The sequence below is a fragment of the Coturnix japonica genome, chromosome 5 (genome assembly GCF_001577835.2).
Source record: "Coturnix japonica isolate 7356 chromosome 5, Coturnix japonica 2.1, whole genome shotgun sequence".
NCBI lineage: Eukaryota > Metazoa > Chordata > Aves > Galliformes > Phasianidae > Coturnix > Coturnix japonica.
In genome coordinates, this window is record NC_029520.1 from 1,916,282 (window position 1) to 1,935,541 (window position 19,260).

The following is a 19,260-nucleotide window of genomic DNA, read 5'->3' on the forward strand; positions in this document are numbered from 1 at the left end:
TTAAAGATACTCTTCAAGACAAGCATTGCTTAACGTATGCATGGGGAGTACTCACACTTAATACCTGTCCTGATTCTGTGGTTGTGGAACAAAGGTGGCAGACAGATTATTGTGAAAAAGATGATTAATTTCTTACCAGTGCTCTTTCAGGTGCTTTTTGAGACAAATGGCCATGCTCAGAGAAAGCCTGGGGAAGGAATGAGCTTTTTAGTCATTGCTTCTAAACTGGTGTGCTTAAAGTAGGAACTTTTGAAGATGCTGGAAAAGTCCATGAAAGCTGTGGGAAATTCAGCCAAGTCTTTATCCAAAGGAAGGATCCCAGACTTAAATGTCTGGCTCGTGTAGCTGTGGTTGTAGCCAGGTGGCTGGGAAGCAAGGATATGATCTGAAGCTTGGGACACAGTATCTTCTTTCATACCTTCTTTCTGTTTGAAGGAAAGTAATATTGAGCAGAAGGTAAACCAGCAGTTGCTACAGTAGCATCCTTCTCAGTGAGCCTACCAGCTCTATCAGCCTTTGTTATCTATTTAAGTAGTTTAAACCATAACATTAAAGCAAAAATACATTCTCCCTGACCAGCCCTTGAATGGGAGACTTTGGAAAGTGATATGTGATAGTGGCTTTCTTTGCAAATTACTTGTAATATCTTTTGAGTTTAAACAAAACATGAGCTGACCTTCAACCCACACTTCCCACTGTGGATTCCAAGAGAGTGAGGGAGAATGAAACCAAAAATAACTTCCTACTGACCGACTCTTAAGGTCTTGTCCCTTTTGGAATAAAAGAATTTTCCAAGTTGACAGAAAATCAAAGCTTTCTCATTCTTATTAGCACTGTAGCATCATGTTCTATAGACATCTCTACACCAGGGAAAATTTCATTTAAAGTTCCCATGATTGCGGCCAAACTGCTGCTAAGAAATCTTGGGATTCCCCATATAGAGGAGATTCTCTTGGTATTTCTTATGATAAGGGCAGATTCCCAGGGTCCACGTTCCAAACTTAGTTGCTAATTCTTTAAGCTTTTGTCTGCTTAGAAATCTGACCTCAGTTTAGTCAGTTCTAAATAACATTGCCAGGATCTCTACATCTGCAGGAGAGGTAAATAGAATGAGGGAGAAAGCCTGGAGAAGGGTTTTCTTTTTAAAAGAAAGGAAGTATCATTCAGTTTCACTTGCCCATGAAGAACTTCCTTGCAGGGTAGCTTGATGATCTTTGCATCTGATGCAGCCATCTGAGCACCACTAGACCAGAGTAGGAAGAAGGAGGGATGAGGGAGAGAAAAAGCAGCCCTTGAGGAAGCCTAACATTCTGAGTATCTAAGGCATCTGAAAATTGGAAAGGAGCTAAAGTCAATTACAAAGCTGAGCTGAAGATCAACATAAACTAACAAGTATGAATGTAGGCCTGACGTTATCAGCAAAAGCCAGACATGTTTGAGTGTGTGCATATGAGAGTTTCTTACTGAAAGCAAAGAGGGAGCAAATGATGTCTTGCTTTGATGCTCATTAGAGGAAAATAATGGCAATCCATACCATTTAGCTGTCAAATGGATTAGAAAAAGAGAAAACATCAGACAATTGTTCTGCAAACATCTATTAAAAAGCTATTCCAGAAATATTGGTTTGAAGAGTTCCTTGGAATCTACCACTCAAATTTCCGTGTGCTTTGAGTTATCTTGAAATTGGTTGTCATCCTGTATAAATGCATGGGCAAGGAAAGTGTGAACTTCAGCCTGCCAAGGCCTGTGTTCCTGTTGTCAATGGAGAGGCTCTTCTGAGGGGTTAATTCAGAGTATGTAACAATGAATGTTGTTGAAACAATCAACATATAAAATCTTGTAATTAAAGCAAACCCATTTCTGACTCTCAGATCAAGGTAACAATAATCAGCTGCTGTGACACCCTTGTTATCCCGCTTGGTTTTAAGATGCCACATCTTCAAGCTGAAAAGCTCACCATCTCTTGTTCTTTTCTTCCCTTGTAGAACATGATGAGTGTGGCAGTGGGCAGCACAACTGCGATGAGAATGCAATCTGTACCAACACTGTCAGGGGACATAGCTGCACCTGCAAACCTGGATATGTGGGGAATGGGACCATCTGCCGAGGTAAGTCTGTTATTCTAGAAGCATTGTAAAAATGGCGTGCTCTATTAATATTTTCTGTCAGTCCCCCACATTCTGTTAACTTGTGATGATGCCTGGATTCTGTCAATAATTCACTGTGAGATTTGTCATCTGGCAACTGGAATGCTCATAGAGATGATGGGAATTGATTTGTGCATAACTTCTCTCAGCAAGAAGGAATTATATCTGGAAAGCTAGGAGAAAAGGACTTACTGTCATTGTATACTGTCATTTGGACTAGATATCTCTCTGCTTTTAAGTGATATTAATTGTTTATTAATGTGTGCTGTCACATTTAGTCTTTAAACTTTAATCAGATGCCTTTAAAATTAGGATAATCATCTCTTATTCTAACATCGTATTGCTGCACTTTGCCTACTGTCACATCAGAGCAGTTGGGTTTTTTTTTGTTCTTTATATTCAAGCACCTAATTTGAAGCTTTCTCTCTTATGTAAGCAAGAAATATTTGGAGTTGGCTATGCTTTCTATGAAGTGGTAGATCAGCTTTTTAGGAAGGCTTTTTATTTCTACTCAGTTCTACCTCTTATGTATTTATGAATTATCTTGTTGCATAAAAAGCTGTTTTTGTCTTCTCTGGGGTTGCATGATTTCTGCCTTACTAAACTGAATTGCAAGAACTGAAAACTAACATATTGTTTTGAAATTATAGCTATTGAAATTGAGAAAATAGTCTGTTATGGACTTCCAAGGAATTATTTAAAGGAATAGGGCTGATATCATTCTTGTTTCAAGCTAAAGTTCTTCACTAAGATTGGCCTGTCAGCCACTGAATTAGCATGTGCCCTCTGATTGCTTTTTGATTTAGCTTTGTTCATCTGCACAAGAGTAATGCTACATTCCAAACTGTAAAATGGTTTGCAGTGTTTTAAGAAACATCGCAGAAACATTATGAAAATGGTGGCCAAGTTAAACCTTCTGTCCATACTGAAGTTCAGGAGGTGATACCTGGGAGAGAAACCCATTCTAGTATGATTTACTAGATTACAGTGAATATAAATTACAGCATAGGCAAAGAGTTTCAGAGAAGTCTCTGTGAACAGCCTGGCTGCGTTTCACTGTGCTTTTGTTTTTCTTTCTTCTGATGCTAATACAATGTAAATCCTCAGTGGTATTTCTTTGAAGCAGGAATGCTTGGATTAACTCATACAAACCATCTTTTCACACTGATGATCTTTGGGCATCTGATGTTGGGTTAAATGTGCCAAAAACTCAAAGCCAAACTCTCATTGCATATTTATTAGTCTAGTAACGTTGAAATAACTTAATATTCTGGTAATGAAAGTACACTTGGGAATTGCAAAGATGTTTTCATCCTCAAAATGTGTTGAAAGCTGAGTTGTGGTTAGACATATGTATTTAATATGTCTTGAATTGCAAGTGAATGTCCTTGATTACCTGTTTGAGATGAATGTACATGGAAGTAGAGGATACAAAGCGAATTCTTACGTTCTGACTAGGAAATGTGAACTGGGGAAAACTGGAGATGGTAGGAAAGCGTCTTGCACTCTAATAATTACTGTATTCACTACGGCTGAGAATTGTCTGTTGCAACATGGAATAGTCTTCCTGCAAGGCAGATGATACTAGAATGCTGTAGTGTTTTAGCAAGTAGTACAACATGCAATGTCAGGAAGTGGTTTGAGTTTCTCAGCCTGTGGTTCTACACTCACTTGTGTTTTTTAGAGTTTGGGTGGCTAATTTGAAAGGTATTCACATTTTGTTCATTAGTGGTGACACATGTAATCTTGCTGAAAAAAAATAATCAGAAATAAAATCAGAATTATCAGTTACCACACACTTTGGTTTGCTTGCACAAGTTCGAGGCTCGCCACAGGAAAAGAGTTGTGCACTTGTCAGGGCAACTATAAATAGCTTAGGTCATCTTCATCTTTTAGCAATTCTGAAGCTTTCACCTTCAGGCAATATAAATTGGAAAAGAAGTATATACAAACCAAGGTAATAAGTTCAACATAATGCAAACTGAAGCTGACGAACGTTCTCCTTAAGTCAGCTGGAAGTGTTTTATATTTACATGCTATTGATGTTTACATGCACAAAAGATTTGTTTTAACTCCTACTAGAGTAACATCTCTACAGTCCTGTAAGAAATCTTATTACTATTGTCCAGGAATACTATAAGTAGAATAATAATTATATGATCAGAGAGAAAGACTGACTTTAATGTCAGGATAATCATAACCTGGATGCCATCTTTATCAAGTAGAAAAATAAATTTCATGTGTAAGATTTTTCTTTTGCTTTTCTGTGCATGTAGTAAACTGGACTATATAATTAAGGACTGGATTGTGTCAAAGTAGGTATGGAAACAATCATGAGGAGAAGTAGTAGAAAGGGGCACAGTCGAAGACCAAATGCTCTTCTTCACTAAAATAGATACAATTATAGTTTAAATGACATAAAAATGGAGAAAGAAGTAGAGGTGACCATAAGAAAATGTTCATAAATGTGGAGGTACCAAAACATAGGCAGTGAGACTGTGTATAAGAATAGGGACAAACAGGACTTATTTCCTATGGATGTAGATAGTTTGTCTATTTCCTGTAAGAAATGGGCTTTAGTACCTCAGAAAGATAGTGAAATTCTGATCAGTAAAGGAGTGAGGCTGAGTTGAGATGAAATGACAAAGGACTGTGATGCTGTACCATCACTGTTAGCAAATTAGATATTGCACCGGGCTCAGAATAAGAAAGGATTTGTAAGGTAACTTCTGCCATAGAACCATAGCAGTGGCTCTTTTTAGAATATTCAGGTGGTAAAACAGGAGACTTTCTCCTGCAATGTAGGCAAGATGTGTTGGCTAGTCCTTTTTTTTTGTGTGTGTGTATCTCACTTGTGCAGAACAACCCAAAGTCTAACACTTAACCAAGCATGAATATTTTTCATTTTATTTCTATGTTTTACTTGTATAGTCTGCCTAACAGGTTTATGTGGTACACTATTAATACCTCATTTGGAGGTTTCTACTGAGATGTAGATTTATTACAGTGATTAAATGAGGTGGATTTAGTTACAGTCATAAACATTAATGCAAGTGTGTGCAATATGACTAATACCTGGGAAGAAAGACATCAGACATTGTGGCATAAAAATCAAAACTGTGTTTATTCTAATTAGTTTCCATGTTGAAGAATCATTTATTTTGGAGAGTATGAAATAGGTTTTTTTTTTGTTTTGGTTTTTTTTTTTTGTTTTGTTTTTTTCCTGCAGTGTTTCTCAGAAGGCTCTCAGGGGATGGGGACTCAGTATATGGTGGAGTCTTAAAGAAGGCAGCTGTAATTTTGAAGTGAGATAGTCTCGGTTTCACTGGTTTAATCTTAAAGTCCAGATTAGTGTCTTAATTGTACTGCATCTTATTTACCTTGAAAGTTGTGTTTTGTAGTGTTGTTGTTACTTAAGGAATTATTGGTCACCTTATGAACATTTTACCTGGACTCTGGTATGGAAAAATGTCCAGATTTTGAATGAATGCTGTTTTCTTTTCTAGGGCAATGGGAAAGATCTTTTTTAAACAAATGGCAGTCTGAGAGCTATCTTTTATTTCAGTTTTCTCCTTTGTTTCCAAGCAGGATTTTTTTTTGAGTAATTCTTAGCCTGAACTATACTTAATAACCTGAAATAAGTGCAATTGAAAGAAGCTGTATACCTTCTAGTGTGTAGACGTTGTATTGACAGTGTAGTAAACAGATAACTAAAGACAAATTCTCATCCCTTGTTATGAAAAATGCTCAAGAATAATGAGAGCTGAAGAAAAGAACGCTAGTCTTATTGGTTATTCCTCGGCTGCATTCTCTGCTTTTTTTCTTGCGTCCCTCTTATGTTGACGTCAGCAATACTAAGATTAAATGCCAGCAATGTGAGACTGTTTGATATGCTAATATCATTTTGTAAAAGCATTTCTGATCACTCTGAGATATCTAACTACCACACTAGATTTACATGTTCTGTGTGTGTGTGTTTGTCTGTTGGATATGGAGTTGAAAGCCTTTATGGAGTACTGGAGTATGTTAGGAATTAGGTCAAGTAGTAGAATGGAATGAAAAAGTCTTTCTCCACAGCCTCCAGTTTTTGTGGTTGTAAGGCTTTAAGTGGTTGATATAGCTTATAATTTCTTTAATTGCTGTTTTGTTGTAAAATACATGGTGCTTTAGCCACATACTGTTTAAGTTACTTCAGTTCTAACGTTGTTACTTTGGTTTTGGTAAGGATTTATGACAATCTTGATGACATTAAGATGATTAAGGATAATTTTCTCTTGTCCTTAAGATGTCGTCATCTAGATTTTGTCATGTGAAATTTTGAAATTCAGATGAAATTATTTTCATATGAAGAGCTATACATATTTACCATTACACAGTCCAGTGTTGCAGCCCTTCCAAGGGCAAAATATATCCTGCTGATGAGATCCTGTTCTGTGTGGGGGACTGTTAAAGATGATTTAGAATGCACATCAGTTATGGACATAGGCCATTTAAAAACCATGATTAATGTGGCCTGTCAGAGTTCAGATCCTGATCTCTCTGCTGTCACAGATTGTCTCACTGCTCTGAATTTACAGCCCATGTAAAAAGAGTATAACGCTGATTTATGTTTGCTGAGTAAGTGGTCCAGTCCAGAGCAGCTATAGCTATAGCTCTGTATAAATGTTGTAGTTCTGTGGAAGTGAAATAAGGTTTATTTGCTTGCATGTGTACATCCAAAGGCTTCAACAGACCTATGCTTGAGTATTTGTGAGGGTTTCTAGATTTAGAAAAGGAGGTTCTCTTCTAGACTCATTTGCCTCTTGTCTCCAGTTTCTTCGGTTAATGTTGGTTCACTGTAGGATCAACATCCTGTACAGTATGTGCAAAATAAGTGGAGCTAATTGCAGAAGTTAATGGCAGTTTTCCCTGTGAATTCCTGGGCACTAAACTGGGTTATATAGGAACATTGTTTTGCAGGATACTCTTGTTGGGTCTTTTCTACATCCTCATCTTGTCCTTTGCCTTTAAAATTGTTCCAGGAGTGATTTGCAAATTCAGTATTTACATTAAATAATATTAAGACAGTCTTTGATGTTACCAGGTTGAAGTCTATTTACATAAATGTGTTATTCATTTATTTATGTATTTTTTTAGTTGCACAAGAGCATCACTGAGGTTTTGAAAGGAGCCTTGCAAGTCTGTTAGTTGCCATAGTAAATGAATGGACTCCAGCCACAAAGCTTCTTTCAGCCTCCTGTTTCTCTGACTTTTCCACAGTACGGTACGCCAAGATAAAAGGAACTTGTTGTTTGTCACGTTTGACATAGGTAATGGCTAACCCTGTGTCTCATTCAGTGTGCGCAGTACTGACTGCCAATAGGTGAAGTCATGAAAGGACACATTCAGTGTTTATTCTTTTTGTTTTTCATGGTGTTACCCTATTTCTATTAGCTGCTGCCCCATGTTTATGCTGAATGTAGGATGCTCTGAGCTCCTTCAGATACCATTCTACATTGTTTTTATCGGATGATTGAAATGGAGTGATGATGTACCTTAGCAGACTTTATATTAGCTCTCAGATATCAGTGTAACGGAGGTTGTGGTTTAAATCCAAGTTGGTAGTAAGGGCCTGCAATTCTTTCTCATTTATAATTTTTCCATGACTTGGGGAGAAGGATTTTCTTTCTGTGCTCTTCCATTGGAAGAGGATGTGGGATATGGGTTTCTATTCATGTTGGCCGACGTGGCAGCTCACTTCTCTCTGCAACTCCATTCTTTTAATGTTTCCCAGCTGTACTTTCCCTCTGTGTCTTCGTCCTCTATTGCCTTCTGTCTTACTCTGGCTGCTGCACTGCTGTGAAATGTGGTGAATGCTGGAAGGGCATTCGATGGCTGTGATAAATGTATGCAAACTGAGATGAAGTAGCCAAATTTGGTTGGATTTTCACAGTTGTGTGGAGCTACTACTCTACAATCTTGTAGAGTTTCAGGGGAGTAACAAAAGGTCAGAATAAGAGCCAGGGGCAAGGGGGAATTGCACCCACCCTCAACTATCTAATAGTTTTGGAGACTGCATTTTATTTCTTGAGTACTAGAAATGGCAAAACTGTGTAGGCTCTTTAATGATATAATTTGCATATTTCAACCCCAAACGATTCTCCATTTTGCAGCTTTTTCACAGTGATGCTGATGTTTAAGCCTCTGCAACATGCTGACAGGTTGAGGCTCCTGTGTGTGTTGTGTAGAGTTCTTATCTAAAGTGTACAGCTATAAAAATAATAGATGTTGCTGTGTTAAGTGAGCATATGCTAAGTACAAGACTAATGGCAAACTTTAACAGTATACTGTGAATGTTACCTGAAAGAAATGTTGCAGTGAAAAAGAATCTTTTCCAGAATCTACTGAAAAAAACACAAAAGGTGCTTTGAAGATTGCATCATCAAAATGAGTTATTGGGTCAATTTGGTACATGAGATACAAGAAGAATGTGAATTAAAATGGCTTAGAACACATTATGTACAGAGAGAATTAGAAGTTAAAGTAAACCAAGAAGAGGTGGGAATTGAAGAGGTCTCACTTTTCAACATGATTTAAAATTCAGTCATCCAAGAGTGGAAATGAGCCATTCATAAATCACAGAAATGAGGAGAGTGTTTTTTCCTTATATTTTTATTTATTTACTTATTTTTTTTTAAGTTATTCCTGAAGGGGCAGAGCTGTGTGACTTATGTTATTATTCTGCTAATAAATACTCAAGCATTCTAGTGTGTCACCTTGATGGTACTTGCAGTTTTCTCTCTATTTTCAGATGTGCACCTAAAAATGGGAATTGTCAGGTTGGTTTTTTTGAAGCTAAACTTCAAAATGGACTATTTATTTGACGGCTACATGACACGCAGGCATATCAAATAGGGCTTGAAATTTTAAGGTGATGTAAACTTCACAGATCTACCTTTGTTATTTAAAAAAGTAAAAGCAATACTAGTCCATACCTTTGTGCACATCCATCTTAGCCATCTTTCTCCGTAGACTGTTAGTTACGTTTTAGCCTCTTGGGTATAATGTGTATATGCCTCACATAGGATTAGAGGATGCCTTTCCTGCCCCTGATGAACAGACTGGATGGTTCTTCTCAGCCATTACACATAGTATTAAAATGTATCCACCCAATTCCCTTCAGCACATAATTTCAGTCTCTGATGGTTTGGCAAATGAGCAGAAAGCCCTGGGATGGAATAAAATGGCAGTTGGGTGTGGAGCTACAAGGATGCTTGTGGAGTTTAAGTAGGCAATATACATTCCCTTGCATTAATTATAATGGTTTACGGATGCTCATTAATATGCTACTTTTATTACTGCGACACATGGTTGTACTGCTTTCCTGACACCTATTATTTCCTCCCTCTGAACAGAATGAAGGAAACAATAGTTGTCTGACATTGCCATGACATACGTTATTTCCAAGAAAAGATTGAGGTAATCAAATCAGTCCTGCATGCGCAGAGCTGTTTTCCCTTAGCCTTAGGAGAGAGGCAAGTGAGAAAATTCTTAATGTGGTAATTTTAGACCTGACTGGGCAGGGTATGTGCCTAACTAAAAGTAAGTGATTGACTCCACTGAGACTACTTACATCAGTAGTCACTTAGGTTTTTGGTTTCATGTTGAATATGCTTTGTAGTGTTGTATCACAGAGGTTCGGATAAACACAGACAATAAGCATTCATCTTTTGCCGTGGGTACCAAGGGGAGGTTGAATTTTTTTGTATCTGGAGAAAGGATGGCTGAACAGCTGAACCTGCCTACTGCTTGTCCTTGAACCCTCAGCAAGTGAAGTGAGCTGGTACGCCAACTTAATACTAGTGGTGCTTCAAGATTCTTCAGAATGATGTTAAAATAATCAATACATTTCTGTAGGAAGCAAGCAGGCAGCGTAGTTATAACAAGACTTAGAGATTAGTTTTTCAGTGACATCCCAGAGTTGTTGTTGGAGCTGAAACAAAAATGAGTGGGAATCTGTAAGTGGTTGCTGATGGTTGTTGGTCAAGTGGTTTTCGAGTGCTCCATTATTTATTTATTCTTTTACTCCTATGAAAGCAGCAAGATTTAGAAATAGTTCATGTGGTAAAGTCTGACCTGCTGAATATATGCATCCATTGCATTAAATGTTTATCAGGTGAAAGAAAAAGAAGCAGAAAAGTGCCTGCACGCAGTTGCAGGTAGAAGACAGGCAGTGGATGTCTTATGACTGCATGCTAGTGCAGGGAACTGTGCATCCTTCCATAGTCTGGGCTGGGCTTTGACAGGAGGCTCTCATTGGAAGTCAGTGCTTTCTGTGGGACTCTTTGGCTCTTGGGCATGAGGACAGCAGGGCTGGGAGTAGCTGAGGCAGCTTGATTTCTGCTTATAGCAAAAGCTAAACATGGAGTTAATTTGCTGCTTCCCATTGGCAGGCAGATGTTCAGCCACTCCCTAGAGAACAGAGCTCATCATGCCCAATGATTTCTTGGGAAGACAAATGCCATCATTCCCTCTATCCTTCCCTTCCTCCTTCTTTTCCCCAGATTTATTGCTGAATGTGATGCCACATGGTGTGGGACATCACTTGGCCAGTCTGGGCCAGCTGTCCTCACCAGCTCCTTGTGTACTCTGCAGCTCCTTGCTGGCAGTAAAGCAGGAAAGTCCTTAGCTGTGTGCAAGCACTGCTTTGCAATGACTGTAACACTGGTGTGTTAGCACCACTATTTTCCTCAAAAATACAAAGCACAGCACAGTATAAGCTAGTATAAATGTTATAACTGGAATTTTGACCGTATTGCATTTGAATGCTTTTCAGGATCTTTTCCTGTTTCTTTTCTTCCCTTAAGTATTGCTATTCCTGTTCTGTTTGTCTGAATGTCTACTGGAATGACTACGTATAGGGAGGGATAAGGTAAATTACACCTAACACCTGATATCTACTACATGACAACTGGCTTAATTAAGTGATACTGATAAAAGTAGATGTTAAAAATTTGCAAGCAGTGTCTCTTTGTGCTGAGTGCTTAAAACTGAAGATTGCACATTAAACAGAAGCATGATATACGTCTGGAAGCATAATTTCAGGTATTTTTATGATGCGTCTCTGAGCCCCGAATTGTGTTTTTATATACGCTTCAAAATCTTTTATGTTGCTGTATTCCAGCAGTCACTAAAAAAATATTCTTGCCTCCATTATAAATAGAAGGCATCTGAGCTCAAAGTTAGCAAACCTGGCATATATTGTATTGGCCTCTGGAAATAGTTAGCTAATTATTATTTAAACCTTTATGTTCTTTCTGACACTGCAACTCTGATAAACCCTGTGAGCCATGTCTCCTAGGTCACACTGGACATGTTCAGTCTGGCTCCCATCTGTTCTGGGCAGGCATCCTAAACACATGTTAATGAGGTTATGTGTAAGAGGACAGGCAGTCTATTCTTGCCATGAAAATTATGCTTGGTAGATGATATTTTGAACTATTACCTGAGCTTAAGCTGTTACTTCCCATGTGTTATGAGAAGAAACATCTTCATCAGGAATTTGTTCATACCATTTATGGTGTGGCTCAGCAGTTAGCGCCAGCAGAAACTGGAACACAAGGCTAATGCAAGGAAGAATTTCTTTCCTAAGCATTGGAGCACCAGAACAGGCTGTGCGGAGAGGTTTTGGAGCCTCCTTCTATGGAGGTACTCAAGACCCATCTAAATGCCTAAATGCTCAACCTGCTGTAGGGTACCTGCATTAGCAGGGGGGTTGGACTCAATGATCTCTTGAGGTCCCTTCCAACTCCCACAGTTCAGTGATTTAAAGAGTTAACGCAATTTTCTGACTCTTGTTTATTTCGAACATCCTGCAGTGCAGAAATGCTCCATTGGACTGATTGTCTTTCTGTCATAGGTTGTGTTTGTGTATCTCATATTGGTGACTTAAACATACTGCAAAAGCAACATTTATTTCCATGTAGCTGAGCCACATGTGCACTCCTTTCAGACTGCACTACAAGGATGACAATACTTAGTTTAAGGGAAGGTATTTTAACCCTACAGCTGGTAACACACCAGTTTATAAAACGCGCAGTAGATAGAGGGTGCAGCAGTTTGTGTCTATGCAGGCAGTTACTCACATTTATGTGGACAGCAACATTTGTTCATGAGGACGGCTGAGCACACGTTCAGATGCTTTAATGTGGCCTTTTCAGTGTGTGCAGTGATAGATGACTGCCAATGGAGAAAAAAACAGAAAAGCAAGCAAGTTTTCTGGCAGGAAGTGGAACCTTTGATGCAATTATATTGCAAATGTGCTTGCAGTTTGACCAAGAGCATCTCTACAGTGGGCAGTGGAGTGTGGCCCCATGTCATTGCCAGCTCCAGCTGTGCTGTGATGGCCCTGGGTATAGAGAGCTGGGGGCTTGCTAAGCCCCATGCACAGCAGGCACTGTCTAGCTCCAGGGGTGCTTTCTGAGCACAGCATGGCTGCTGCTCCCTGTCTCAGTGCCATACCTTGCTGCTTGCTCGCTGTCACCTCAGCTTTCTCTGCATTGCTATGCAAGGTGCATTTTTCCTTTGTACTTTGTAACCTGGAATCATAATAATACTTTCTGTCAGGATTCCACTATTATTTTTGTATACTATAGATTCTAATATAATAAGATTTTCTGTTCAGCCCAGCCTACCTGTCTTGTCACGAAAGTCACCAGTTAGGCAACCAACATTATTCAGTCATATTAGGTATTTCTCATTAAACTATAATAATTTGAAAAGCCTTCCTGTAACTCGGATGAGACTTTCTTATGAATGTATTATAATTATACTGGTGATAGATGGTGTTAAATGATTTTTTGCTGGCAGCTTATTTGCATTTCACTAACAATGTCAACTAGCTGACATGAAATCTCTTTTCTTTTTATTGCATTATTTCAAATGTGCAGATACTTGAGAGGTTCAAATCTGAATGCTGGCTTGGGAGTGGGCTGCCTTTGCCTTCAGTCAGCCCTTCTCACATGGTTCCTTTGCTTACAGGTTGGGTAGGCAGTGTGTTCTTGTGGCACGCTGCTGACTTGTTCCAGGAGAGCCCTGTGCGCACTTATCTAATGTGATCAATATTGACTTGACAAATAACAGGGGGAGGCGGAGGGGGAGAGTCAAGCGAGTTCAGTAGCTGTGCGAAACATGCGTATGCCTCATCCACGCTCTGTTCATCACACGCATACGTGCTCGAGTCGGTCAGATCAGTGAGGTCAAAACTGCTTCCTCTCCCCTTCAGGAGCATCAGCTTTACCCTGTTGTTCACTGCCTCTGTACACAAAACAAATTGAGGCTATATTTTGTAAACACTATCGTCAGTGTCTTAGAACACAAGTTAATAAGGGCAGGGAAACAAGTCTATTACTAACATCTGCCACTGCCTGCAGCCACCTCTGCAGCACACGGACTGGCAAGAAACAAGACAAGAATCCAAGGAAGCAGCATATACAATAGCCTGTATCCCTTCTTGTCTCATATTTTCCTTTCTGGTTTTAATGATGTATGCAGTGGACAGCCTCTATCTAGTCCTTGGAGTTTTCAGATAGTTTTTGATTTTTTCTTTCATATCTTCCTAATGTCCAAATTGCTGCTGTTGCTGCTCATGAGGCTCTGCTGAAAGGGCAGGACCTGTGGCCTGTGCTGGGGGTCTCCTTTATATATTGGCTCATACAGCACACTGAGACATAGTGCAGAGGCCTTAGGTTAGCTTTTTTCCTGGGATGAAACATCTTTACTGTTTCAGTGCATTTGTTTTCCACTAACTTCAATAAAGGAGTATATTAAGGTCACTTTTTTCCCCCGAATCTCCCAGCTGGCAACATAAAAAGTTGCTTTACTACCAAGGCAGCATTTCTTCTGCTGTCATGTGTTTTTGGGGCTTAGTCTTCCTATTACCTGATTGGGTAAAAGGATACCTCTGTGGATTGGAGTTATTGATTCTGAAAATACATGCTGTGAAATGAATGAATAGTAAAATATTAAATTGATAGGAAGAAATGTCCATTTAGAGTTTTTTAGGTTGTCATTCATCAAGAGAAATATTTCCCAAATTCAGCAAACCATCACAGACCGAACATACAATTATTTTTAAATAGATTTTTCTTTGCTAGTTTATTAAGTGTGAATGAATTCTAGACTGACAGTCCTAAAGTTGGAAGTCTTCGACTCAATTTATACATCGTGTGACATGAGCAATCAGAACAGACAGTGCCATTCCCAAGCAAAGGAAAGAGCTATAAACTCCAGGAGGTTTAGTCTGTAATGACTGGCAGCAAAGTGTCAAAATAAGTTATTTTTATTAGGTTTTGTTACTTGTACGCCACTAAAAGCATTACTTTGTTTTACAATCTGTCTTAGAATCTTCCTACCATATCTTTCTATCAGCACGAACCTTTGTCTTTCTTTATGTTTGGTTCTTTGTCATTTGGTTCCTCTTCCTAAGTAAGATAACTTGTAAGTTTTCTGGTTGGAAACTTGCATTTCTGTTTTCTTTTCCACAAAACATTGTTCAGAGAATGTCCATTTTATGTATTTCAAGGAAGATATTTTTTTCTTATGCTGATTATTTCTTTTCCAACATTAGAAGCGTCTCTAATTGTGAACTTTAAATAGGAGTACAAGGGTGGCCGGTTTGTACAGGGAGAAAATGTTTAAGTTCCAATTAGGTTTTGGGGGCAGCTGTGCCTTGAGGTGGAAGGGGAAGAAGGGGGTGGAAATTGCTGGAGGTATTTGCTGACTGGGCGATGATTAGCTATAGGAGATGATGAAACTTAATTAAGAGTTTCTGATCTGGAATGGTGTATTAGGTTTAATTATGTCTGGAATTGTAGATGTTTTGGTTTTTTTTTACACTTTTAACTAAAACATAAATTTAAGAAGAAAAGCTTCTAAATCTTACAGTCTGAGCAGACAAAAAGGGAAAAGAAAGTACACTATTTGCATTACGCCATGTATATATTAAAAGTGTTAGAAACTGAGGAAGATGGAAGGAAGAAGGATGTAAATATCTGACGTGTAAGAAATGAAATTAATTATTATAGTGTACAAAGCCAGGTGTTTCTTGGCAAAACACCATCTGATACCTGTGTGATCCGTTGAAGAATTGCAGAATCATCTAGAGTGGGAAAGACTTGTTTGAATTTGGTGACACCACATCAATTTAACCCACTGAGTCACATCACTACACAATGCCCCTTAATGTCACATCAGGGATGGGGACTCCACCACTTCCCTGGGAGACCCATTCCAATGCTTGACCACTCTATTCACAAGAAAACTCTTCACGGTATCCAACCTGAACCTCAGTGGTACAACTTGAGGCCGTTGTTTCGCTTCCTATCACTTGTAACCTGAGAAAAGAGACTAAATGCTTCCTTGCTGCAATTTCCTTCCAGGTAGTTGTAGGGCAATGAGGTTGCCCCTCTGCATCCTCTTCTCCAAACTGAGCAGCCCCACTTCCCTTCTCATAAGTAGTCGTTAGTCCTATTCTGTGCTGTCACTGGGCCGCAGTATGCTGCCAATTGTCCCGTTTTGATATGAAATGTAAATATCAAAGATCCAATTCTGAGAGCACTTAGAATCATGCAGATGCGATCTCTGAGTTTCCAGGGGAATTTCTAGTTGATGTTCAGTGTTGATGAGCTCCAGAGATCTGTATCTCAGCAGTGGGTAAGACAATACCTCCCCTAGGTTTTTACGGCATGGTTTCAGGTTTAGGAGTGTTACTGAGCAAAATGCTATCTGAGATAAAGCAAATTAAAAATTGAAAGCATGAAGTAATGCAGCGTACTTTTGCTGATGAAACTACTACTAAGGTTACTCTAATTAATCCCAATAAAAAAGTAAAGGAATAAAAGTGATACCTACTGCAGCATAAACTTTAACTATCACTTTCTGAGTTCCTTCTTACATTTTAATCTGTCCTGAAAGGGAGTGATACATGACTGAGACATAACTGACAGATGTGATAAATGCAGACCATTTCAGCAATTCTCTCTGTCTTGACAGCTCTACTCACTCATCTGCAGCACGTGGACTGCTGGGATATTTCTCCCTGGGGTTTGTTTTGTAGCAGGACTTTTCTCTCATTTGATGCAATTGTGAGAGACCGTGTTTCTTCCTCCTTGGAGCAAAAATATAGTAACTTCTCACATAAACCATATTCAACTGTTTTCAGTTTCTGACCCTTAACTTCAGGTGATGGAAGGTGTACATTTAGCACAGGTCAGGGTTTAATGCTGAACATAGGTTCTAATGCAACTTTAATTCACCAGAAAAGCCCAGACGCAAAACACGAGGTGTGGTGTAAATATTTTAGCTGTGTTCATGTTCTTTGTGGAGTGAAGCACGTCGCTGTTAAGCATGGGGGAGTCAAGCAAATACTAGCAGGTTGTGAGAAATGCTCTGCTTGTAGGGTTGAAGGTGGGGAGAGCTGTGCAGTGCTGGGTGGGTACTGTTAAGCTGTGATGTTCTAATGTATTCCAGGGATCTCTGCTCTTCCTCTGAAATGTCTACACTATTATTTTGGTGATATCACTCTCCCTGGGGTCATGAAATTCTATTCCGATTTGCAAGTACCTAGGAGCAACTTAATATACTCCATAGAGACAATAAGCTGATAAAACGTGCCGGGTGAAATGCCTTTTGAGCAGAGGCGCTCTACAAGTTATAGGAACATGGTAAAAGAAAATGAATGCAGGAGCACAAAAGTAAGATTCTCCCGGGTGACAGTGAATTGGTAGTTTTGTTCTGTTCATTCTCTCTCAGGGTTCGGCATAGGCATGGGCGGTCTGCTTGCGGATGTCTGCAGCGCAGGGCAGGCGTGTGAAAGTGAACTTATTGTCTGGAAAAGCAGGCACTGAAAAAATGAAAATGCTATTGAAAAATAAGTAGAGTCAAGACTGGGAATTCTAGGTCTTGGGAATGATGACATAGCTGTAACTGTAAGAGCTGATGCTTCCTCCATTGCCGTTTTTTAAATCATGTGTTGAATATCACAGGACAGTACAGCACTCCATAATGTTGAAGTGGAAGGGAGACAGCACCCCATTTGAATTTAGGGCTGTGACATGATTATAGTGTGCAAAGGTTTCTATTTCCACCTGCTTTACCAATCACCTTTTGGTCTTGGGAACCACAGAAAATGGAGCTAGAGAATCTTCTTAAACCAGTGGTCTGCAATCATTGAAACATCTTTAGACATCCAGACTTAGATTCAAATTCCTTGTTTTCTTAGTTTCCAGTGCAGACTGTCTTCATACCACGCATTTCTAGCAAACATAAACAGGAGGTAATTAATAATTACTTGCATTATATAATGAAATTGTCTGTTGAGCTGAAAAATTGGTAGAAAAGCTTACAAGTGGTGGTGGTAGCACTGTTTGCTGTAGTACAGCAGATGGTTCTGGATCATTGTATCCCATGGGGAGTAAAGTGAGTTACAGCAAGGTTAAAACTTTGTCCTTTATGTCATCCATAATTCACCACTTTCTTGTAATAATCTCTCTCTAGAGAATTGACTCCCATTGGTAGCATCTGAGTCTTGAACATGTTTATGGATCTCTCCTTATCCTAGACAGATTTTTTGATAATAAACTAATACCTTATATGAGGATATTGTTAATGAATTAATTACTGCGATGAGCATGAAGATCTAGTAGCTATATTTGTAGAGCAGGAAAGAGTAGTTGTTTTGTATTACCTCTTCTTCTTGATTACAAGTACTTCTCCGTCTGTTGGAAAATTAGTTCTTTAAGGTTGAACTATCCCTTTTTGCCATTGTATTTCCAATATCAGTTTTGCTTTGCAATGCCTCATTTGCGTGGGCATCCATTATGTTGGCTTTACGCATTGCTAGCTGTGTTCATTGAGGATTATAAAATCCAATGAATTGAATATTTGTTAAAGTTCTCTATGAGCAATTTTTTGCCTAGGAATTTACTTAGGTATTGCTGCATGCTGATACTCACAAATTGGAAAGATTGATTTTTGAAAGACTAGCAGGTTTTTTTTTGGTGATGGTAAATTGCATATGGAATTGAAAAGAATGGCAGACTCCTGTTGTCTATTGGCGGCATGACAGTAATCTTAAAAAGCAATCTCTGCTGACAAATGATGCTATAGGAAGAAAACTTTGCACTCAGTCTGCTCCCTCATTACTGCATCTCCTACATAAAATAAACGGGTGCAGAAAGCTTTGTTTTGAAAGCTCGCACTCTCCTGGACTTTGAGGACTTGCAACATCAAAGTGTATTGCCTTTTGCAATGTTTATGGCTGCCCTATATAAAATCTCTTTACACTTGCCATTGCAAAAACACTTGTGCCGTGTATTCCTTGCTTCCTACAAGGTTTAACAATGCCTTGATTTCTGACATTTTGCTACTGTGTCTGTGGGTAAAGTTCTTTATTGTGCATAGAAAGATCTTTGAGCATAATCTTTTGGAATGTATGAAACTGCTGACCCTTGTAGGTCTGAGTAATTTCTGAATGCAAAATGCTTGTTGGAAATGTTGATGCTTCTATGTACTGAAGCAGAGGGTGTTTCTTTCAGCATGATTAACTGTATCACAGCCTCTACAGGCCTCATTCAATCCTGTGAAATTCAGGAGGGCATTACTGTTGGTGTAGTGAGGATGGATCTGTTGCATGGAGTTAATTACAGGGTTGTATTGAATGCATACTCTGAAAGTTGTTTAATAGTATTGTAGGTCACCATTCAAACTACAAAAAGTACCTCATTAGTCTTAACAATTAGCATATTAATGATGATTTTGGGGGTTTTTGTGAAGACTTTCACCCCAGGTTCTCCTCCAGGAAGAATTATATCGCCTTGTGGATTAGAGCGACCATCCACTTTAAATATTGTAATAACCTTAGAACTCTTAGGAGCTGATTACAGGGAATTTTCCTGCGTAACTGGGGCTTCTCAGTCTAAAGTAATATAGATAATCCACTAGTATTGGTCTGGTAGCTGACTGGGAGATGTATGCGAGCTGCTGCTGAGGTACAGCTAAGAGAGGTCAGATATTTTTCCTAGATACAAAGAACTTTTGATATCATAGTACACAAAGTCATGCAAGACCTCATTGG

The 19,260-nt window shown here is 38.9% G+C and overlaps 1 protein-coding gene across 4 annotated transcripts in view; it reads left to right on the forward strand.

Annotated features, from left to right (window-relative positions):
* Positions 1-19,260, forward strand: part of NELL1 (neural EGFL like 1) — a 240,310-nt gene that overhangs the window by 140,943 nt on the left and 80,107 nt on the right. For all 4 annotated transcript variants that reach the window (XM_032444974.1, XM_032444975.1, XM_032444976.1 and 1 more), the window contains exon 14: positions 1,986-2,108. In XM_032444974.1, the coding sequence (XP_032300865.1) occupies positions 1,986-2,108 (123 nt within the window). The remainder of the gene's footprint in view (positions 1-1,985; positions 2,109-19,260) is intronic.